The 23,771-nt window shown below is 49.3% G+C and overlaps 1 protein-coding gene and 1 long non-coding RNA gene across 3 annotated transcripts; one reads left to right on the top strand and one right to left on the bottom strand.

The window, feature by feature from the left end:
• Nucleotides 1-16,386: 16,386 nt before the first annotated feature.
• Nucleotides 16,387-18,531, bottom strand: LOC139037811 (uncharacterized). Its single transcript, XR_011490726.1, has 2 exons — nucleotides 17,938-18,531; nucleotides 16,387-17,769 (listed from the first exon to the last, which is right to left on the bottom strand). It is a non-coding gene; the product is annotated as an uncharacterized lncRNA (long non-coding RNA).
• FICD (FIC domain protein adenylyltransferase) lies at nucleotides 17,358-22,621 on the top strand. 2 transcript variants are annotated; one of them, XM_020876038.2, is made up of 3 exons: nucleotides 17,358-17,464; nucleotides 18,834-19,192; nucleotides 20,002-22,621. In XM_020876038.2, exons 2-3 carry the CDS (start codon nucleotides 18,892-18,894, stop codon nucleotides 21,075-21,077), a joined length of 1,377 nt encoding a protein of 458 aa, XP_020731697.2. In that variant the 5' UTR covers nucleotides 17,358-17,464; nucleotides 18,834-18,891; the 3' UTR covers nucleotides 21,078-22,621. The 2 variants fall into 2 exon arrangements, with proteins under 2 accessions (XP_020731697.2, XP_020731698.2); XM_020876039.2 differs by lacking the exon at nucleotides 17,358-17,464 and adding an exon at nucleotides 18,655-18,736.
• Nucleotides 22,622-23,771: the final 1,150 nt, after the last annotated feature.

Genomic DNA, 23,771 nt, shown 5'->3' with positions numbered 1-23,771 from the left:
CACCAGCCTGTCCCGGGGCCACTTCTTTGCAGCCCCACCCTCGGCTGCCAGAGGCCCTCCCCTGGTGCTTGCAGGGGCCAGAACTGCCTGAGCACTTCTCGCAGGAAGCCCTTAGCTGATGACTGTCAGGGCCAATGTAGGGAAGCCCAGCTCTCTTCCTAGGCATGGGGTGACTCTGGGATGTCACTTACATGCCCGGGCTCCCCCACAGGATCAGACCGAGGCTTCCCTCCCCGGGGCTTTGCTGAGGTGTCCTCCCTGTCCCCGCCCTGCCTCCCTCACTCGCCTGGAACACACAGATCCTTGTCTCCGGGCCTTCTGGAAAGCCCAACCTAAGACCAAGTCCCCTTGGCTTGATTGCCACTTGGGTGAAAGACCTGGGCTTTGGCCCCAATCATTGTTTCGTATATAGATTCATTTGTATTAATTTTTTTAGATTCCACACATAGGTGATATCATAGAGTATTTATCTCTGTCTGACTTGTCTCACTCAGTGTAATAACCTTTAGGTCCATCCATCTTGCTGCAAATGGCAACATTCCATTCTTTTTTATGGCTGAGTAATATTCCATTGAATATACATATATCACATCCTAAGCCAGTCGTCTGTTGATGAGCACTTGGGTTGCTGCCATGTATCTTTTCAAATTAGTTTTCATTTTTTTTCTGGATACATATCCGGGAGTGGAATTGCTGGTTCATATGGTAATTCTATTTTTAGTTTTTTTAAGGAAGCTCCACACTATTTTCCATGGTGGCTGCACCAGTTTACATTCCCACCAACAGTGTACAAGGGTTCCCTCTCCTCCACATCCTCTCCAACACACGTTATTTCCTTGGAAAAATATCTATATAGGTCTTCTGCTCATTTTTTGATTGAGTTGTTTGGGATTTTTGATACTGAACTGCTTGTATTAATGTATTTTGGAAATTAACACCTTCTCAGTTGCATTGTTTGTGAATATTTTCTCCCCTTCTGTAGGTTTTTTTCCATTTTGTTGATTGTTTCTTTTTTAATGTTTATTTATTTGGCTGTGCCAGGTCCTAGTTGTGGCATGCAGGTTCTAGTTCCCTGACCAGTCTGATTAGATGGCATTTGTTCATTTTTGTTTTCATTTCTTTTGTCTTGGGAGACTGATCTAAGGAAATATTGCTGCGATTTACATCAAAAGAATGTCTTGCCTCTGTTCTCTCCTAGTTTTGTGGTGCCATCTAACATTAAGGTCTTTAAACCATTTTGAGTTTGTTTTTGTGTACAGTGCGGGGGAATATTCACATCTCATTGTGTTCCACGTAGCTTTCCCAGCACCTCTTGTCGAAGAGGTTGTCTCTTCTCTGTTGCATATTCTTGCCGCCTTTGTCAAAGATTAACTGCCCGTAGGTGCGTGGATTTATGTCTGAGCACAGTCACGTGGAGGGTAGGCTTCACTCGATCCCCAGGGAGGCCTGGGGACACTGCAGCTGCCACATCTTAGGGATGACCAGGTCAGGGGCGAGGGAGCTGAAGTATTTACACTCCAGCCCCGGACGCCACACCTCTGTGTCATTGCGTAAGGGCTGCCCAGACCTGAATTCCTAGCAGAATGGATTCTGGCAGCATGAGGGCAGTATGCCGAAAGAGCACAGGTGCTGGTTGTTGGAGAGAGAGTTCTGGAAGGCACTGCATGTGAAAACAGGAAAGGGACGCAGGGAAGTGCATGGGGCACTGACCGTGAAGGCTGCGGAGGCATCAGGAAGTATGCGGAGGTGTTTTGGGGTTGGCAGTGATTGGGGCTGGTGGGGGGCAGGGGACTGTTGGCATTTGACACCCAAGGACCAAGGATGCTAAACACTGTACAGTATCCGCCCCAGTCCCACACAGTGAAATACCGTTTCACTCCAAAGGTCAGCCTCGCAGATGAACACATATTAACTTTCAACCCCTCATTTGACAGATGGAGAAACTGAGGCCCAGAGAGGGAAAGTGACTTGCCCAAGGCAACACAGCCATAAAAGGCACAAAGCTAGGGAACCAGAACTCTAACTCACTTCCCAGTAGCCCTTGAGTCTTAATTCCTCCTGAAATATAAAAGAACATTCTAAGCCCCCAGTGCAGAAATCCCTTCTGGAATTCTCCCAGGGGCAGCCAACCCCCGTCCTGCCTGGGCACAGCGAGGAGAAACTAAACTTGAAGACCTCAGAAGCTAGTGCCCAAAGCAGATGTGCAAACACAGATAAGGGAGACAGAGTTTTCACCAGACAAATTCACACCCTGCTCAGTTTAGACATTAAAATGAACTAACTTAATTTCATGCCATATGCAAATCCTTACCAGCTGTCGGCTCTGTAATCACAGGAGACTTAATGTAATAACTAAACAAGAGCAAAAACGCAGCGAATGCAGGCTCTGGGCAAGTCCATTGACAGCGGGTTTTATGTTCCTGGAAGCTAAGCGAGCACACAGCACTCATGGGGGACAGCTGGAAGCAGCGATGTGCCGAACGGCTGCCGTCTTCTTCAAAAAGCGCCTGCAACGATAATAAACAGTGGCCGAGGATTGGTCTGGCCGCTGTGTGCCCTGAGCCCTCGTAGACCGTGAACGTCTCCATCGAGATGTCACGCCTGCTCTCCCGTCGTCAAGGCTCAGGTCAGTCCAGCCATCCAGACCGAGGACTCAGAGGAACCAAAAGTTATCTCAGGCTCAGTGGATTTGAATCCTACCTCCTTCCCCCTCCCCGCCCCCTTCCAGAACCAAAGGGGCAGGAAGATGGCTGCCGGGGGCCGGGGGCAGGGCAGATGGGCTTCCTACCCAAGGAGCCCGGTTCCTCTGGCTGTCCAAGCTCATGATCGTTATAACCAACATTTATCAAATGCTCACCGCGGGCCAAAAGCCAAGCACACTTCTTATGCATGATCTCCCTGTCCCCCAAAGCACAGAGGACGATTTAAGGTCATCCGTTCATTTATTCATTCAACAAACCTTTACTAAGCATCTGTGGTGTGCCAGACCCTGGGCTGGAGCTCCGTCAGCAAGCAAAATACACAAAAATTCCTGGCCTTGTTTAAGAAGCTTAATTTCTAGCAGGACAATCACTTTTTAAGTACCATTACAGTGTATGTTAGGGAAAACCCCTTTGAACCCCGTAATGTCACCAATATCATTGCCTTAGGATGAAAGTACGGAAGTCCATGTTTAAAGGATGATTTAAAGAGAGATGTTGGGAGAGGTCCAGTGGTTAAGACCCTGCCTTCCACTGCACGGGGTGCGGGTTCAATCCCTGGTCAGGGAACTAAGATCCCACATGTCATGGGGTATGGTCAAAAACTGGAGGGAAAAAAAGTAAATTATAGAACAGATGATTCAAGATGGAAGCCAAAAGGGGAAGGGAGCAGCAGAGGATGAGGTGGGTTAGAGAGCATCACTGACCCAACGGACACGAATGTGAGCAAACTCCAGGAGACAGTGGAGGACGGAGGAGCCTGGCCTGCTGCAGCCCATGGGTTCGCAAAGAGCTGGACACGACTGAGTGACTGAGCAACAAAATCATAGAACAGATGAGTCACAGATGGGCTAAAAGCATGATGGGGTTTCTTTTCCGGGGTGTGTGCGTGCGTGTGTGTGTGTGTGTGTGCGTGTGCGTGTGTGTGCACGTGTGTGTGTGTGTGTATGTGCGTGCATGTGTGTGTGTGCGTGTGTGTGTGCGTGTGCGCGTGTGTGTATGTGCGTGCACATGTGTGTGCTTGTGCGTGTGTGCGTGCATGTGTGTGTGCGTGTGTGTGTGTGCGTGCACGTGTGCGTGTGCGCGTGTGTGTATGTGCGTGCACATGTGTGTGCGTGTGCGTGTGTGCGTGCATGTGTGTGTGCGTGTGCGTGCACGTGTGTGTGCACGCGCGTGTGCTTAGTCGTTCAGTCATGTCTGACTTTTGCAACCCCATAGACTGTAGCCCACCAGGCTCCTTGTCCATGGGATTCTCCAGGCAAGAATACTGGAGTGCAGTATTCTCCAGGGTTCCTCCTCAGGGGATATAGTCCCTCCTCCAGGGGATCTTCCCGACCCAGGGATCGAACCCGAGTCTCCGTCATCTCCTGCACAGGCAGACGGATTCTTTACCACTCAGCCACCTGGGAAGCCCATTCTTTTCGCATGCAATCCTGATATAGGTGTTACTGCTAGCCCCACTTTACAGCTAGAGAAACTGAGGCTCGGGCAGGTGGAGTCAGTCGCCTGAGTTGCATAGCTGGGACATGGTGGAGGTCAGATTTGAACCCAGGTCAGTGTTTTAACCACCAGGCCGGGCAGAGGCCATCCATCTGTGGCCTGTGCCATTCTGACACTCAGCTCCCTGCTGCCAGTGACCAAAAATCCCTTCACAAGTGGCTTGTATCTCTCAAAGGGAAACCTCATGGATGAAAGTGAAAGGCCAGGGTTGGCGGCCTCGGAAGAACCTGCCTCCTTCCATCCATCTCCAACCCTGGTGGCTAATTTGGCAGCTGTACCTCCAGACATAGCGAATTGTTCCTAAAGAGAATGGAGACACATTTGTCAGAAAAACCATGGAGAAGCTTAAGGAAGCAAAGAAGAATAAAAACGCTGAAAGGAGTCAGTCACAAAAGACCACATATTGTATGATTCCATTTCTAGGAATTGTCCAGAATAGAGAAATTTACAGACAGAAAATAGATCGCCGGGGGCTGAGGGGGACAGTGGGAGAGAAGTGAGAGTGACTGCTGAAAGGGATGGGGGTTTCTTTTCAGGGGGAGTGATAAAAAAAAGTCCTAAAATTGACTGTGGGGATGGCTTTATAATTCTGTGCTCAGTCACCTCTGACTCTTTGCAACCCAGTGGACTGTAGCCCGCCAGGTTCCTCTGTCCATGGGGTTCTCCAGGCAAGAGTACTGGAGTGGGTTGTCATTGCCTTCTCCAGGGGATCTTCCCCACCCAGGGATTGAACCCAGGTCTCCTGCATTGGGGGGATGGCTTTACAATTATAAGTGTACTACATGGAATTGCACAACATTAAATGGTTGGATTGTGTGCTGTGCAAATTATATCTCAGAAAGCTTTTTTATTAAGTTGGCTTGGCTCTAAACTGATGCCTTTAATTCCTCTAAGAGCTCCAAACCCTCCACCATCTCCCTGATTAGGGCTGCACTCATTTCACAGTAATTTTTAACGAGCATTTCCTCAACACCTGAAAAAGACGCTTTGATGTCCCTCCAAAGGCCTCCTAGGAATTCTTATCTATTTGAAAGAGAGGAATGGGTTTTAAAAGCTTGGCTTTCTTGGCTAGCAAGGCACCCATGTTAATTTCCATGTCAACACGTTACTATAGCAACAGGAAGCTTTTACCGAGCTTTTAGGATGCGCCCAAAAGGCCTGCTATCTGGACCCAGGTTGTCTACAGCCTTCTACCGAGCATCTCCCAGGCGCCAGATGCCTAGCTGTTGGACATGGCCGGAAGGGTAGCCTGGAATCAGGTGAGGCAGGGAAATCTGAGGATGCAGGCGATGGCACCTCAGGATCCACACTCCATGCTGGCTAGTGGTCACCCTGAGTCACCATCACCGTGTGGGAAGAGGAGAGGCTGTTAGCCACACCTTTTAGAAGCTGTGATCTACAGCAGAGTCTCGAGTATCAGAGCTGGTCTCCTCATCAACATGACCATATTTTCAGGCAGGAGTAGGCAAGGCAGCTCCTGGGGCCAATGAGGGTAATATGGCTGGAAAGCTTTCATTAAACAGCTAGAGGAGTGGCAGTTGGTAACTGGGAGCCCACTGTTCTCACAGGTGGAGAAACTCACACCTGCAAAAACTCCCTGCCCGCGGAATCTGCAGTCCAAGCTATCGGGCTGTCGGGCAGACCTCTTAGGATTGAGAAAGGGGCAGGGGCCGTGCGTGTAGGGTCGGCAGCTTCCAAGATGGTCCCCAGTGATTTCCACTTCTCTGTTAACCTTAGGTAGTCCCCTCCCATACTTTTTACTGAGTTTGGTCTGTGCTGTGACGAACAGAGCTTGGCAGAAGTGACGGTGTGTGACTTCCCTTGTCTTAAGCTGCTAAGTTTGGGGGCTATTTGTTACAGAGCAATGGATAACTGAGACAGAAAGGATCCAGATGCCCCTCGGATAGCCAGAAATTGTCTTGAGAATAAAAGATGACTTTTAAAGAGTTTTCCCTCCTTGCTCCTCACTCCTTTTCCCAAAGTACTTTTACCTGAGAAAGTGATGTGTTGGTGGATAAGGAATCTAGAGACTTGGATTTGTGTCATGGCTCCGTCTTTCCCATCTGCCTTGGCCTCCACCCATAAAATCGAGGAGTTCCAGTGTAACCTGCTGGCTCTGAAATTGTTGGTCTCCTCGTGATTAAAGGGCCTGCCTGGTGGCTCAGAGGGTGAGGATTCCGCCTGCACTGCGGGAGACCTGGGTTCAATCTGTGGGTTGGGAAGATCCCCTGGAGAAGGGGAACGGCTACCCACTGCAGTATTCTTGCCTGGAGAATTCTATGGACAGAGGAACTTGGCAGGCTACAGCCCAAGGGGTCTCAGAGTTGGACACGACTGCGCCACTTTTAGTTTCACTTTTCCCTAGTGGTTAAAACGGTAACTTCTGAGTTAGAAAGACAGCTTGCAAACCTCGGCTCTGCCACATGCTTGCTGTGTGACCTCAGGCTAGCGCCCTAATGTCTCTGAGCCTCAGTTTCTCCTTCTATAAAGTGGGTTTAAGGATATCTATTTCATGGCATCATTACAAAACTCCAGTAAAAATATATATATAAACTACTTAGCACACAGTAAGTGCTTAATGAATGGTAGTTACCACTACTAATAATGAGATAATGTGACAGCTACAATTATCTCCACTTCTAGTTAAGATGAGATAATTGATGAGATGGTTGGATGGCATCACCGACTCGATGGACATGAGTTTGAGCAAGCTCTGAGAATGGGTGATGGACAGGGAAGCCTGGCGTGCTGCAGTGCATGGGGTCACAAAGAGTTGGACACGACTGAACGACTGAACTGAATTAGTTCAGATACAGAGTTTGAGTGGTTGCTTCTGGTGGGGGAGAGGGGTGGGTACAGGAATTGGCATTCTGAGAGGAAGCTCCAGGAATCTTTTCTATCTCTTAAGGAGCTTGCATTACACAAGAAAATACATTAGTCAAAGTCATCAACGGTAGGCCTAAAGATTTGTAATTTTCTTGTATTTTTTAAGTAAGCAAATATTGAATCCTAGATAATAATAGAAATCTGTAAGCATTAAGGGGAGTTTTGCAGGACTCTTATCGGTCTGGAGCAGGCCAAGGCAGGGGTGCTGCTTGTTTATTTATCTGGCTGTGCCAGGTCTTACTTTTGGCATGTGGAACCTCGTGCCCTGTCCGGGGATCGAACCAGGCCCCTCCACTGGGAGTGCAGGCTCTTAGCCACTGGACCACAAGGAGTCCAGTCCTAGTAGGGGTACATTTTTTAAATTTCCCCAGGTGATTCTTTAAGAAATTGCCAGAGAGAAACTTCTACCTATGTGCCCTGGAAGTCATACAAGAATTCCACTACAGTGCTGCTTATAACAGGGAAAGATTAGAAGCAATCCCAGTGCCCATGGACAGGTAAATGAAATTGCTGACTATTACTTAGAAACACACATGTATGAATGGAGGCAAGAGGCCATGCTTGAGTATTATAAGCTTTGAATTCAAAATAGTGGTTACCCCTGGGAGGAGGGGAGGGTGTGTGATGGGGGAGGCCTCCATGGGGCTTTGCACGGTGCATTTGTAATGTGACATGGTATTTCTTAAACTGGGTGGCAGGTATGCAGGCGCTTATTGTATTATCCATACGTTCTGGGTGTCTGAAGTCTTTCTTAATTTAAGCATAGACGTGCATAGAAAAATATCAAGGATCACTGTGCATGGGTGATTTTCGTCTTATTGTTTTTAACTTTACCAATTTTCTTACCTAGCCTCTCTCTCCCTCTCTTTATTTTTTTAAAGTTTATTTGCTTATTTATTTATTTTGGCTGCACCAGGTCTTAACTGCAGAATGTGGGGTCTTTTAGTTACAACATGTGGGATCTAGTTCCTTAACCAGGGATCAAACCGGGGTCCCCTGCCTTGGAAGCATGGAGTCTTAGCCACTGGACCACCAGGGAAGTCTCTCCTTGTTGTTGTTTATTTGTTGCTTCTGTTACATCTATAATAATCACATCTTGCTTTTAAGAAATAATGTCATTGATTTGTTAACAATTAAAAAAACGTTAAATTTTTTGAAAGGAGAACCTATGGTTTCCCCAAATGACTTGCTCTGAGAACACTTACTTGCATGTCTGAGATCCATTCAGTGGTGAAAATCAATCCGACACCAGATAACATGAGAAGTGTCCTGTATCCAGGGCATGAGCCATCAGCCCAGGGACATCTGCACGGCGTCTCCAAACTCCTGTCTCTGGGGTAGGAGGGAGATGCCTCAGGAACTGGGCCTGACCACACTGAGTTTAACACTGATCAGTAATCAGAGAGAAGGGCTGCTGGGGCCTCTTTAGCCTTAGGTTGTATTAATCGCTCAGTCGTGTCTGACTCTTTACGATCCCATGGACTGTAGCTCACCAGGCTCCTCTGTCCATGGGATTCTCCAGGCAAGGATACTGGAGTGGGTTGCCATTTCCTTTTCCAGGGGATCTTCCCGACCCAGGGACTGAACCCGGGTCTCCTGCATTGCAGAGTCTTTACCATCTGAGCCACATAGAAATGAAAAAAAAAAAAAATCCAGCAAAGGAGTAAGAGTGAGGAAAGAGACTCAGCGCAAGAGAATTTTCTTTTAAATGAAGTCGAGTCATTCTGATTTCACCTCTGCCAGGAGGAAGCATTGACTGCTGTTTCTTAAAGATGCATAAGGGCTTTCTGTTTTATTTTGCATAATGGACACATCTCCCAGGCAGCCACTTCCCAGGTTCTTTGTCAAGAGCCAAGGTAAGCGTTTAGAAAACCGCTCCGTGGACCACAGGGAGGCAATTTCCACCAAATACAGAGTGCTTAAGATGGAGAAAGCCCACTTTCCAATACCGCTTCAGGGACCATATTTTGTGCACAGCTGAATGTAGACAGAAAATTGAGTGGAATCTCCTGACCGCGGATTGAATGGAAGAAGCGATAACAAGTGAGGTACTGCCCCCTGGTGTCCATAGACAGTAGTGCATCCACTTGCTCAAAAGGTCTTGTGCGTTACCAGTAACTGTGTTCTCTACCACTATCTCCGAGTACATTTTAAAAAGCCTACAACAGGGATCACAATCTGGCAGCCCTCTGTAGTCAGTGGGCAGACAGGCCAACTGTTTAAAAAAAAATAAGGACATTTTTCTTTAAAATCTAGGCCTGACGTTTCTTTGGAGAAACTGGAAAAATATATCAACGTTTGGGCTGCACCCAGCATAACAAATGTAGGCAAGACGGGCTTTCCCTAGTGGCTAAGACTCCCAATGCAAGGGGCCTGGGGTTCAGTCCCTGGTCAGGGAAGTAGAAGGCTAGAGCTGAGAACCTCTGCCCACTTTGGACTAATGTTCTCACTTTCTCCACACTCCCCACGTCTCCCTAGAGTCTCAGTCCCAGGCAGTATTTCTCATTATTGGTTCTTGTATGGCTTCCAGATTTGCTAGCATGGTCCTAGCTCATTAAAGAGTTTATACTTGGCGTTCCAAGGAAGGGAGAGAGGACGATGTCTTTAAAAGCAGGTGATTATATTCCCTTATGCCAGGCGGGGGATGGGGTTCACAAGCTTCATGATACCAGCTCAGCGACAGGGTCAGCGTCCTGCTCAAGGTCGTCCAGCCAGGACATGGGGGACCCTGCACTTGAATACACACGTCTGTCCATCCCAGAGCCTCACCACTTTCCGCTCCATCCGCTGTCCCCCATAATTAGCTGGCCGAAGGTTTGAGGGGCCTTCCACCAAAGGAGGAAGCCCTGCTCCAGTGCTGTGGACGATCCTCTGATGTCCAATAAAACAAACGCCTCGGACCGGAATACAGTATCGATTTAACTTTTTTGATTGAAAGAGGCTGTGAGGGTGGTCCAAGAGAAAGGCAGAGTTCTCAACCTTCTGTGAAATACTCGGTTCTGAACTCTCACAGGGACTTGCTCCCCAACAGAAGGGAAGCTCTAGACTTGCGGGGATTACGGGGGGGGGGGGGGGGGGGGGCGCGGGGGGGGCCAGGTTCTGCCGCATTCAGATCCCCAACTTTGGACTTACAGAGAAACTCGTTTAGGAAGCTCTTAGAGAAGACAATGAACCTCTAGACTGAAATCTTGATGCATAGACATCCGGGAAACCTCACTGGAACTTGATGGGGAAACAGAAACCATGCTCGCTACAGAAAAAAAGCCAGGACCAAGATCACCCAAACCTCGGCTGGTTCCAGAAGTTCCACTGACTTCTCCAAGGGGGCAATGAGCCCCTTATAGAATCTCAGCTTTCTTTTCAGAAAGAAGGTGCCAGAAAGAAGTTGAGGTGAGCCCAATTGCCACAGAGGTGGCAGTTGCCTTCTGGTAATCCTCAGAAGGCAATCTGCTTTTTTCTTTAATATCTGTTTGTTTATTTGGCTGCGCTGGGTCTCGGTTACATCATTCAGGATCTTTCATTGTGACCCGCAGGCACAGTAGCTGTGGCAGGCAGGCTTAGTTGCTCTTAAGCATGTGGAATCTTAGTTCCCTGACAAGGAAGTGAGCCCAAGTCCCCTGCATTGCAAAGCAGATTCTTTTTTTCTTTTTATAGATTTTATTTATTATTATTTTTAAATTGTATTTATTTATTTATTGACTGCACTGTCTTCGTTGATGAGCACCAGCTTTCACTAGCTGCTGCAAACAGGGGCTACCCTCTCATTACAGTGCATGGGCTTCTCATTGCAGTGGCTTATTTTTTTTTTATTAATGTTAATCACTTTACAGAATTGTGTTGGTTTCTCCCAAACATTAATATCTCCTGGTGCTGAGCACAGGCTCAGTAGTTGTGGCACATGGGCTTAGTTGCCCCAAGGCATGTGGGGTCTTCCAAAACAGCAGTGCTCAAACCCATGTACCCTGCATTAACAGGTGGATTCTTAACCCCTGGACCGCCAGGGAAGTCCCAGAGGGCAATTTAATTAACTTGTTAGTGATAGCTTACAATGAATGATGTCAGATTCGTGATCTCCTAAGACTGAACTTCAGGATGAGGGACCAGGCTTAATCATTCAAGAGGTTTTGTGTAGCAGAGTTTTATTAAATTATAAAAAGGGACAGAGAGATCTTCTGACACAGACATCAGCAGGGGGATGGAGAGTGCCCCATCCCTAGTCTTAGCGAGGCCTTACATACTTTTACCAGACCCACTCCCACAACATACATCTTAGGATAACAAGATTAATCAGAAGGTTCTTGTTAAGGAGATACATGTCCTTGAGCAATATACATAGTTGTTATATAATCATTAGTCCAGACCTTAAGGAAAAACATACTCTTAAGCAAGATGCGTTGTTTTATTGTGTAATCATTAGCTTAAAGCAAGTTAGTCTTAAAAAGTGTTGTCATAACAACTCAGAGTTTAAGAAAAAACTTATCTGACTAAGACAAAAGTGAAATGAAAGTGAAAGTCGCTCAGTCTGTCTGACTCTTTGCCACCCTCTTTCCACTAGACCAGAATACTGGAGTGGGTAGCCTTTCCTTTCTCAGGGGATCTACCAAACCCAGAGATCAAACCCAGGTCTCCCACATTGCAGGCAGATTCCTTACCAGCTGAGCCACCAAAGAAGCCCAGGCAATATGGGAAAAAAATGTCTTTTTCTCCTCTTTGAGAACCCCAGACCCCTTCCTCCTCTTCAAGGCCCTGGACCCCTTATCAACCTACCTATGAATTAACTCTCATTAGGTTACCAGGATGATCCTTCTCTTGGCTTCTACCCTCCCAGGTCTGGAAGGACAATTCAGCGACTACCTACTTGTGCCAAAGTTTGAAAACTGCTAATCTCTCTAGCTATTGGACAAGTCATTCAAAATCTTTTTTCTGTATTGGATCATGCTGATTCCTTGATTGTGCCTCTCATTAATTTTCCGACTCTCCCTAACTTCACTTTGTCTTCACAAGCAAGGCTGTGCTAAGCCGCTTCAGTCGGACTCTTCGCAACCCCATGGACTATAGCCCTCAAGGCTCCTTTGTCCATGGGATGCTCCAGGCAAGAATACTGGAGTGAGTTGCCATTTCCGTCTCCCTTCGCAAGCAATATATTGGGCTAATAACAGAATTTCCTGTCCCGTTTTTTTCTTGACTAAACTGAAATTTGGTCCTCTCCTCATGGTCTTAGATTCTAAAGTTGTGGTTTTTTTTTTTAATGTGGACCTTTTTTTTTTTTTTTTTTTGAAGTCTGTATTGAATTTATTACAGTATTGTTTCTGTTTTGTTTTGGTGTTTTAGCTTCGAGGCATATGAGAGCTTAGCTCCCTGACCAGGGATCACACCCACACCTCGGGCATTAGAAGGTGAAGTCTTAACAACTGGACCACCAGGGAAGTCCCTCTGCTTGGATATTTTTTTTTTAAAACCCTGGTGTCTGCCCCTGGCAAGATTCTACTTGGTCAAGATATTATAGAAATTGTACTGAGTGTTCCCAGGCTATGTTTCTTCCTTAAGAACTTCAGTTCAGTTCAGTTGCTCAGTCATGTTTGACTCTTTGCAACTCCATGGACTGCAACATACCAGGCATCCCCTGTCCATCATCAACTCCCGGAGCCTACTCAAACTCATGTCCATTGAGTCAGTGATGCCATCCAACCATCTCATCCTCTGTCGTCCCCTTCTCCTCCTGCCCTCAATCTTTCCCAGCACCAGGGTTTTTTCCAAGACTCAGTTCTTCGCATCGGGTGGCCAAAGTATTGGAGCTTCAAATATCTGGCATTCTCTGTTCCCCCTCAGGCTACATCTTTGTGGTTTCAGTTACCAATCTTGGGCCTATAAATGCCTTGACAGCTGGTATGTAGGTGGTGATTGTTTATTGGGATCAAAATGTTAACTTGACTCTGGGAACAAGAGAATATTTTCAAATGAATGGTGCTAAATGGTTTGATTCATCAAGCTACACCCCTTCTCACCAAGAAGGAGCCAGAACAGTTGTTGCCTTTATTTCTTAAGATTAAGGAATGATCCAAAAATAGGGGCAACCGTGGGTTGAATCTATTTCATCTGCCTCCACTAAGGTCATTTTAAGAGCTGTGTGTCCCCCAAGCATATCTAAAAGTGGAGCATGGACTGTTCGCTGCTCAAAAGCTGATAAAGAAGCAACACTAACGGAACAAAAGTTTGCTTTATTTTTTGTTGCCCGCAACCAGGGTGGTAGAGGAAGGATTTCAGTCCCTAGGCTGACTTCTCACCCCAACCCACCACAAACAGTGGAAAAGAGCTTCTATGGGGGGGGAAGCGGGCTGCATGTAGAAACAGCACCAGCAGCTCCGACAGTCATCTTGAAACTGGTTGTATGGCAGTCTGACCAGTATCGTTTTGATTGTTTTAAGTACAATTAATCTTCAGTTCCAGGGTCGGTTTCTTCCTATTTTCTTGAGGCCAGTTCTTGGAATTGTGGCAGCTTATGGCATGGCTATTCTGGCCATCATGTAGTTAACTTCTCTACTGGTGGGGGTTTCAGTATCTATCAGACAGCTCACAAGATATGACTTAGAATATCATCTATAGCCCATGAAGAGGAACAAGAAAGGTCCTTGACTGTGCATAATGACGAAGCTATTCTTGTTTAATCTCCTTGGACTCTTCCTCTGTGCCTGCATTTTCTCACTTCTCCGGTTAAACTCATTCTTGGTGAAAGTTTTTCCACAGACAAAAGGCAGGCGGGGGACATGGGAGAAGGACTATAGGACCCTGCTTCGTTTCAGAAGCTGCCCATAGCTAAACTATAAGATGTTTACCCAAATTGGAGTCAGTTGTGTCTAGATTGAACTGAGCTGGCTGAGATGGGTTAGGATCACTCACCCTTCACCGGGGCATGGTGAGGGTCCCTCTGTGACCTTTTGAATGTGTGGAGGCCTGTAGCTTAGTTACGCCTGCACAGACCCACAGTTTTCACGCCTTCTTCCAGTTACCTGCCCCATGATCCCCAAGCCTCCGACCACCCAGCAGCTTTAATCATCTCGTAAATACCCTGAAAGTGAAAATGAAATCGTTTACCACAGATTGGGACTTAAACCCACATGCTGGGGCTCGAAACCAGCCTAAACCCAGTTTGGGACTCAAACCCATGTGGCTCTTGAACTCAGCCAAAACCCTGCTTGGGACTTGAACCCACGTGACTGGGACTCAGTTCAGTTGTTCAGTTGTGTCTGACTCTTTGTGACCCCATGAACTGCAGCATGCCAGGCCTCCCTGTCCATCACCAACTTCCAGAGTTTACTCAGACTCATGTCCATTGAGTCAGTGATGCCATCCAACCATCTCATCCTCTGTCATCCCCTTCTCTTCCTGCCCTCAATCTTTCCCAGCATCAGGGTCTTTTCAGATGAGTCAGCTCTTCGCATCAGGGGGCCAAGGTATTGGAGTTTCAGCTTCAGCATCAGTCCTTCCAATGAATATTCAGGACTGATTTCCTTTAGGATGGACTGGTTGGATGTCCTTGCAGTCCAAGGGACTCTCAAGAGTCTTCTCCAACACCACAGTTCAAAAGCAACAACTCTTGGGTATTCAGCTTTCTTTATAGTCCAACTCTCACATCCATACATGACTACTGGAAAAACCATAGCTTTGGCTAGACGGACCTTTGTTGACAAAGTAATGTGTCTGTTTTTTAATATGCTGTCTAGGTCATAACTTTTCTTCCAAGGAGCAAGCATCTTTTAATTTCATGGCTGCAGTCACCATCTGCAGTGATTTTTGAGCCCAAGGAAACAATATTTGGGACTCAAATCCAGCCAAAACCCTGCTTGGAACTTGAACCCACATGCCTGGGACTTAAACCCAGCCAAAACCCATGGTACCTGGTTTCAGGACCTAATGAAGCTCAGGTTCTTGATTTCTCATCACAGAAAGAATTCAGTGAGAGACAAAATGATAGGTAAGTAGTGGATATATAGAGAAGGCAATGGCAACCCACTCCAGTCCTCTTGCCTGGACAATCCCATGGACGGAGGAGCCTGGTAGGCTGCAGTCCATGAGGTCTCGAAGAGTCGGACACGCCTGAGCGACTTCATTTTCACTTTTCACTTTCACAGTTGGAGAAGGAAATGGCAACCCACTCCAGTGTTCTTGCCTGGAGAATCCCAGGGATGGGGGAGCCTGGTGGGCTGCCGCCTATGGGGTCACACAGAGTCGGACACCACTGAAGCGACTCAGCAGCAGCAGCAGAGGTAAGCACACTCCACAGATAGAGCATGGGCCATCGCAAAGGGCAAGTACGGTGCAAAATGTCGCATGGTTAGTTTTTATAGGCTGGGTAATTTCATGTGCTAATGAGTGGGAGGATTATTCCAACTATTTTGGGAAGGGAGGAGATTTCCAGGGTTTGGGCCACCGCCCACTTCTTGGTCTTTTGACAGTGCCTTGGAACTGTCATGGCACCTCTGGTGTGTCATTTCACTTGCTGATTGAGGATCAAGGTCTAGTCTTGTCTGCCATCTTGGTCCCACTTGATTCTAATTGGTTTATCTTGTGTCCTTGGGCTACAAGAATGTGTCATTCTTTCAAAAGTTGTGTCTTACCCCTTTCCCTCCTGTTAAAAAAGTCGCTCATTGTTTGCAACCCCATCGACTATACAGTCCCTGGAATTCTCTAGGCCAGAATACTGGAGTGGGTAGCCTTTCCCTTTTCCAGGGGATCTTCCCAACCCAGGGACTGAACCCAGGTCTCCCGCATTGCGGGCAGTTTCTTTACCAGCTGAGCCACAAGGGAAACGCAAGAGAAACTCAAGTAAATACGCTGAGCCCCTGGCTTTCAGAGAGGAGGATCTTAGATTTGTTCTCCTGTCTTCTCACTTGGCTACCTTTTGAATAAATCCTCTTTGCCGTAAACCTCAGCTTCTCAGCATTTTGGCATGCTGTGCATGGGATAAGAGGAACTTGATTTGGTGTCAGGGCTTCTGCAAATCCCAGACGTCACGGCAAAAGTGAGGCAGACTGTTAGCCTCCATTTTATAAATGGGGGGACTGAGACTTGCCCAAGGACACAGAGTGGAGGTGACAAAATCTGAATTGAAGCCCAGGTCTCTCTGACTTCAGAAACTGGAGTGGTAACATTTTCTTTTTAACCTCATGTACTTAGAGCTTAGCATTTCTGGATGCATCCTGCATGTTTAATGTCAATATTTGCGAATTAAGATGGAGGTTTCAGCTCTCTGCTTCAAGGAAAACTTCTGTCAACTGAAGAAAAAAAAACCACAGAAACCATACAAGCTCAAAGTTGTTTTATTCGGGCTTATTACTGAGGACTATATGGCCCAATACACAGTCTCTCAGCTCTGAAGATCTGTTCCAAACAGGTAAGGGAGGAGCTAGGATGAGTTTTGGCTGGGGCCAGGTGGAGGGTGGGGTGGGGGAGAGATGCAGTTGAACATCCAAACATGACCGTTAATCACAAAAACAGACATCTCAAGTTAATGATTTTAGTGCTCTCCTAGATATGAAAAGATGGAAGAATCTAGGCTCATTGAAATTATTCTTTTGATTGCATCTGAACTGTCTAGGCCCCCTATTCTATTTTTCTCCATACTGAATTCCCCTCAGTACACACCCTCTGGGCAGCTGGTTGATGTCTTGTGGGATGGCCATAGTCTGTTGTTTACCGGAATGGCAGCAACATTGTTTACTAAAATGGCAGGCAACATTCTTTGTCCACACCGGGAGGCAGGAGAACCAGGCTGGTTCTTCGCAAGAGTATGTAAATTTAAAACTTAGGAAAAGAAGGTGAAAGAGAGAAGCCGGCAGGTCTGGTAGCAGAGACCAGGCTGTGAAAGCGGGCTCGGAAGTCAGACACAGGTTTAAACCATCAGCCTCCTCATTTTACACCTAAGGAAACTGAGGTACCCTCCTTCCCAGGGCCCCTTCTCATCCTCCCCTGGGCATAAGAGAAAGGCAATCGGAACCTCGTTTCCCTGTCGCTACCCAGAAGGCCCCAAAGCCGCCTAGGTAGGGGTTTTCCCCGTGCCCAGGGTTCCCGCTGGTGGCCCTGGCCCCGCCCTCCCTATTGCTTATTGGCCCTTTCTAGCACGAGACCGATACAGGAGTCAGCCAATGGGAGTGGCCCACGGCGCGTCTTTCCCGGGAAAGCGGAGGCCGACGCGAGAACCCGGAAGTGCGAGACGCCGACAAGTTGAGGAAGCCAATCCGCTGCGAAGAGGCTGGCGGACCGACCAATGGCGAGTCGCCGAGGGCGGGGCCATGGGCCGGCGGCGGAGGTCCCGGGAGCCGGCCGCCAGCCAAGACTGCGAGCGCTGAGAAGGTGACAATAGGGCCTGGCAGCGGCGCGAGGTGAGGAGGGGGTGGGCGGGGAAGGGTGCAGCGGGGCAGTGAACCCTGGGTAGGGTTCGGAAAGGGGAGGGTCCCCAGGATGACCTTAGTTCAGTGTCCTCTCGGGTCCTCAGTTTCCCTCTTCCTAGCTAGTGAGCATTGAGATTCGTGCCTCTCAGGAACACTTCTTCCCTGGCAAGCTGCAGCCGGGCCGGAGAGCCCCGACCACCTGGACGGAGCAGTGACCCGCACCTTCTTCTGTACCTCCGCATTAGAGTTCGTACCAAGCCTTTTCAGATGTTCTGTATCGACCAGCCAGGCTCCCCCTGAAACGTATCAGTTCGGGGTCTTGGTCTAGTACCAGGAGTTGGTGCTTGGGCCCTAGTTGTGAGTTAAGGTGGTGGGGAAGACTTAGGTACTCTAGACATATATGCACTGGGGATTCGTTCCTGATGCCTGTTTACTTCTTGTGGGTCATCTGGGTGTTGACTTACTCAGTGTGTTAGTTTTCCTCAGCTGAAAAGTTAACGCCTGGGGCATCTTACCTCCGTGGGATGATGAGGGGGGAGATAAGGCACAGCTGGTACTCACCTCAGTACCCAGCACACCATAGTTGCCTAATAAATGCTTATTGTTAGCATGGTGGTGCTTGCAGACTGGACTCCTCCACTCCCACTGCCAGCCCCAAGCACCTGCTCACTGTCATAGAGGTCAGTCACGCCTCAGACCCACAACCTGAGTTCCTCTTAAGATTCTCAGACTGCCCAAACTCTAGGCCAGATGCCTGTTGGACAGGGCAGAAAAGAAAGGCCAGAGCAGGAAACAGTATTGTGGGTAATATCAGGGCCAGGGCAGGGGGGAGGTGGTTGCCCAGGTGGCAATAAATCAGGCCCCCAAACAGATGTACTTCTCAAACGAGCCTCAGAACTGCCTTAGCTGTTGGACATGTGTCTTGTGTATCCAGGACACCGTTTTGGGTCTGAGGCCACAGAGATTTGTGCCTAAGTGGGGAGACTAGAGCCGTGGGTTCCGCACTCAGGTCCCAAGGCTGTCACTTGCTGTCCGAGTGCCTCTGGGCAAGGGCCTTCACTTCCCTGAACCTGTCTCAGCTGCAGAGCCGGGCTTCTGCTTGAAGACCGCAAGAGAGATCGTACGAGGCTGCCACCAGGGTTCAGCATGGGGCCTGGCACACAGCAAGTGTTTAGTGAGCGTCGAGCTGCAGCAGTACTCCTTTGCAGTCGCACCACCCTGGACAGGGCACCCACCTTTGCCTTGCCCCACCCCCGGTCATCAGTTAAGAGGCGTGGGGGTAAGGGGGGAGGTCTCTGAGACTCTGCTGAAGCCAGGCCTGTGTCCTGAAGGTGTCGTTCCCCTGCTTCACCTCCTGCAGCTCCTGCTGTCTCCCAGGCCCCTGTGGATGTGTGCAAGGGGCCTGCCTCTGGGCCCAGATGACACTCACGCCGATGGCTTCGGTGATGGCGGTGACTGAACCAAAGTGGGTCTCAGTCTGGGGCCGCTTCCTGTGGGCGATGCTGCTGAGCATGGTGCTGGGCTCCCTGCTGGCCCTGCTGCTGCCGCTGGGGACGGTGGAAGAACACTGTCTGACTGTGCTCAAGGGCTTCTACCTGCTTAGGAGCAAGCTGGAGCGGGCGCAGCCCGCCATCACCAAGTGCACCAGGCCATCCACAGAGCTCAGTCTCACCTCCAGGGGTGCGGCGCTGCTGGGGGTCAAGACCAAGGCCTCTCCAGGTAAGACTGGCCATCTCTCCTCAACGATTGTTGATCCCACAAGTGTTCAGAGGGCCTGCTATGTCCTGTGTGCAGGGCATGTGGTCGCCCTGAGCTCCCAGCTACACAGGTAATAAGTGGCCAAGATAGGGGTGGTGCTATGGAGCAGAGGAAGCCAAGGGAGCATGCCAGGAAGGCTCCCTGAAGGAGGGGACGCCTGCAGAGAGACCTGAGGGAGAAGGTGTGAGGGGAAAGTGATTCAGGTGGAAAGGGTAGGAGGGCACTGCACCCTTGAACTAAAAGCCACCCAGGAGGTGTGGCTGGCACTGAAGGTGGGATGGCGGCAGAAAAGGGCCAGGTGTAATGGAGGGTCTGGTTGAAAACCATTAGGTCAAAAGGTCCAGGGATGAGGAGGCCCCCAGGGCCTAGCAGCAGTGGGGAGCCCTTCACACTCAGAGTCTAAGGGGGCAGGGTGGATGCAGGGAGAAGGGACCCGCACCTCCAGAAGTCACTAGAGTGGCTGTGAGCTGGAGCAGCTGTAGGGAAGGGCTGCCTGATGGGAGCCGTGGCCATCCAGGAACACGACCGCTCAGAAGGGGCCAGGGCACCCAGCTGATGCCCGCATGGTAGAGTGGCTCGGGGTCTGAGTGGACAATGACCAGCCCAGGGCCCCACGGGGCTGCAGGGGAACAAACCCGTCTGCACAGACAGGCACACGAAGGGCAGGTACAGCCTGGCTGGAGGGGGCCCTGAGGCTGTGGGGGAGACAGCCCAGGTGACGGGCCCCCTGAACATCCTCTGCCTGCTCTGTGCCTCTGGCTCTTTTGTAGCCGGCAAGTTGGAGGCCAAAGCAGCTCTGAACCAGGCCCTGGAAATGAAACGGCAGGGCAAGCGGCAGAAGGCCCACAAGCTCTTCCTGCACGCCCTCAAGATGGACCCGGGCTTCGTGGACGCCCTCAACGAGTTCGGCATCTTCTCGGAGGAGGACAAGGACATCATCCAGGCGGACTACCTATACACCCGCGCGCTGACCATCGCACCCCACCACGAGAAGGCGCTGGTCAACCGCGACCGCACGCTGCCGCTGGTGGAGGAGATCGACCAGCGCTTCTTCAGCATCATTGACAGCAAAGTGAAGAAGGTCATGTCCATCCCCAAGGGCAACTCTGCGCTGCGCCGGGTGATGGAGGAGACGTACTACCACCACATCTACCACACAGTGGCCATCGAGGGCAATACCCTCACCCTCTCGGAGATCAGGCACATCCTGGAGACGCGCTACGCGGTGCCGGGGAAGAGCCTGGAGGAGCAGAACGAGGTCATCGGCATGCACGCAGCCATGACGTACGTCAACACGACGCTGCTGTCCCGCGTGGGCTCCGTCAGCATCGGCGACGTGCTGGAGATCCACCGGCGGGTGCTGGGCTACGTGGACCCCGTGGAGGCCGGCCGCTTCCGCACCACGCAGGTCCTGGTGGGCCACCACATCCCGCCCCCACCACAGGAGGTAGAGAAGCAGATGCAGGAGTTCGTCCAGTGGTTCAACTCGGAGGACGCCATGAACCTGCACCCCGTGGAGTTTGCGGCCCTGGCCCACTACAAGCTCGTCTACATCCACCCCTTCATCGACGGCAACGGCAGGACCTCGCGCCTGCTCATGAACCTCATCCTCATGCAGGCAGGCTACCCGCCCATCACCATCCGCAAGGAGCAGCGGTCCGAGTACTACCACGTGCTGGAGGTCGCCAACGAGGGCGACGTGAGGCCCTTCATCCGCTTCGTCGCCAAGTGCACGGAAACCACCCTGGACACGCTGCTCTTCGCCACCACGGAGTACCCGGTGGCGCTGCCAGAGGCCAGACCCAACCACTCTGGGTTCAAGGAGACGCTGCCAGTGAAGCCCTAACGCTACAAATCCCTCCTTGGCGGCAAGGGGATGTCCCAGCAGAGGGAAAAAAACTCCAATTTCTAGAAACCTAGTCGTCTCCCAGAGCAGAAGGAGATGGGGAAGGAACTGAAAACATTCTTTACCTCCAAATGTCTCTTTAAGGAAGAAAACTAAATTATTAAGCCTTGTCCCCAAGATAATTTATAACTGAGCCAAGTTATTTATTTTCCTTTGAGCTGGCACACGTGTGGTGTCTGCTGGTGGCCCTGACCCCTGAGGTGGTCCCGGTGGTTTCAGGGGCATCCATGCTCCTATGACTAGAACACAAGTTCTGGAGCAAAATTTGCACTAAGGTGAGGAGTGTGGGCTGAGCCCTGGAGGAGTAGCTCCTTCCAGCACTTTCTGGAACCAGCTGGGAGAGTCTGTGCCTCCCTGGGACATCACCACGGCTGAGGACGACCTGGCTGCAGTTCTGAGAAAGGACTGAAAGCTTTATTTCTTACAGGTGTTGGCGCCCCTACAAAGAGATTAGTGTTGTGACTAATCTTACTGCTAGAGCAGATTTCTGAGACAGGAAGTGAGCATTCACCATGTATCTAGTTAAGACACCTAGCTTAGTCCAAGGAACATGCTTTGAGCCAGTTTCCAAACCTCTGGTACCAAATAAGGCTGTTTTTCCACATCAAGACTTTTTCTAATTAAGAACAGGGGTGTGGCTAGCCTGGTTTCTATTGATGTTTCTCATACTTGCAGCAATTCAGACCAGATGTTTTAGTCTAAAGATTCTCTGGGTTTGTCACCAGACAGTTAAATCCTGCTGCAAGTCAAGTGTTAGAGGACACATCAGAGAAGACGGATGCCAAGTCCGTGCCAGACAAGCGTTTGTGATGAGTTAGGACGCCACTCTGTAGGAACCAAGAAACACCCTCGACCACAGCCAGGGTGCATCCCTCTCATTCACTTACCTGCCCCATGGCCCCTGTCCCCTTGGGGGCAGCAGCATAGATCTAAAACGTTACATGTAACACACCCAAACTGTCGTTATGGAGGCAGTCTTTTCAATCATTACCTGGCACAGGTGCCAACACGACTGCCGCTGTTCAGTCCAGAGGCTAGAAACCATCGAGCCCCTTTTCCGGGGACTGAGCCGGTGACGTCCAGCACTGGACTGTCGATGTCTGAACGAGGGTGGACGCCCACCGAGTGCTGTGTGAGGAGGCAATTCAGATCCTGATGGTAAGGAGGACCCTCTTCTGATGTAGTAAGTGTTTCTACAGAATCTAACTGTGTAACAAGCAGAGTAGTTTTCTAAAAGAGAAGTGAAACGATGTATGAAATGGCCCCAAGTGAGTTATTCAAGCCTTGATAAAGAGTATTTTTGTATCTGTATGCCATAAGATATTTCTTAAACCTTAACTCTTCTACCGTTCTGCTTTTTGTAAGCACACCAAGGAAGCCTGACTGAAGGGCTGGCTTTGTACTGGAGGGAGAAATTTGCACTTTAGCTATATTTGAAGGGTATAATTTTAACAAATTACTAATAAAGTATTTTGTTACATAAATGCCTGAGACTTTGCTACCTTCCTCAAGAGATGTTCCCATCTGTCCTAGGGATGAAGGAGGGACTCTTTCAGAACTTTAGCCCTGTATTGTTGTGAGAAAAAAAGCAGACCCAAGACGGTAATGTCACAAGAAAGTGAGACAGAACTGGTTGGTTATGCTAACGGGGATGAACCACTGACCTTGCACTAAGACTAAAATAACTGGAATGGTATTTCATGTATCTATTCACCATCAGTTCCCCCTCCACCCCCAAACCCGCTCCCCCTAAGCCAGGGACAACACAAACCCACTCCTGTGTTCCCGAAAATCTATTTCTGAAACAGTCAACACCTAAATGGGGTCCTGCTCAAGTCTGAAAGGCCCACCTCTGTAAGGAGCTCTATGCACACCTGAGGATGCAGTGAGGGCAGAGGACTGGAACAGCAAGAGAACGCCACCATTACCTAGCACCCCGCGACCTGGATTGAGAAGCAGAGGTTCATGGCGCCTTGGTCCCCACCTGACCCGCAGCCTCTCACCCACAGAACAGGCCTCCGCAGGGGAGCGGATGGCCAGCCACCCCGGGAGAACACAGGCTCTTCCAACAGCTTCAAAGCTGCTGCCTGAATTCAAAAACACCTAACAAGCGTTCTGTGCAAAAGATGAGGTACAGAGAACCTACAGATTAAAAGGGTTATTAAGAAACAATAGGAAATTGGCAGTTTGTCTGGATTGGCTGACATTAACGTTACTCATGTTTCTAGAAATAACGATAAAACCATTGTCTTTAAGTCTGTAGAGGTAGGTGCCAATAGTGGGGGCGCTGTGATATCTGGGGTCTCCCTGCGGGACCCAGGGGGTACAGGAGAGGTGGAGACGAAGACCAGCTGAGCAAGGCTGAAGCTCAATGGCAGGCGTGTGGGGTTTAGAGTACTATTCTGTCTACTTACCTGTTTCAAATGGTCCATTAACAACGTTACACTAGAAAGTACAGTAAAGACTGATGCATAAACCTTTAAAAACAGAAAAATGGGCCAATTTTTCATGACAAAGGAAAGAATTCCAATATTCTCCCCCAGAGTGCCTTTATAAAATCAGTTTTCCCTACTGAACTGGCAACGTCACTTTCAAAGGAATAAATGCTGGATAAAAGATGAGGGGTAGAAAAGC

Source organism: Odocoileus virginianus, chromosome 12 (genome assembly GCF_023699985.2).
Source record: "Odocoileus virginianus isolate 20LAN1187 ecotype Illinois chromosome 12, Ovbor_1.2, whole genome shotgun sequence".
NCBI lineage: Eukaryota > Metazoa > Chordata > Mammalia > Artiodactyla > Cervidae > Odocoileus > Odocoileus virginianus.
Note: the sequence above shows the minus strand (reverse complement) of the source record. Positions and strands in the feature narration are given on the sequence as shown.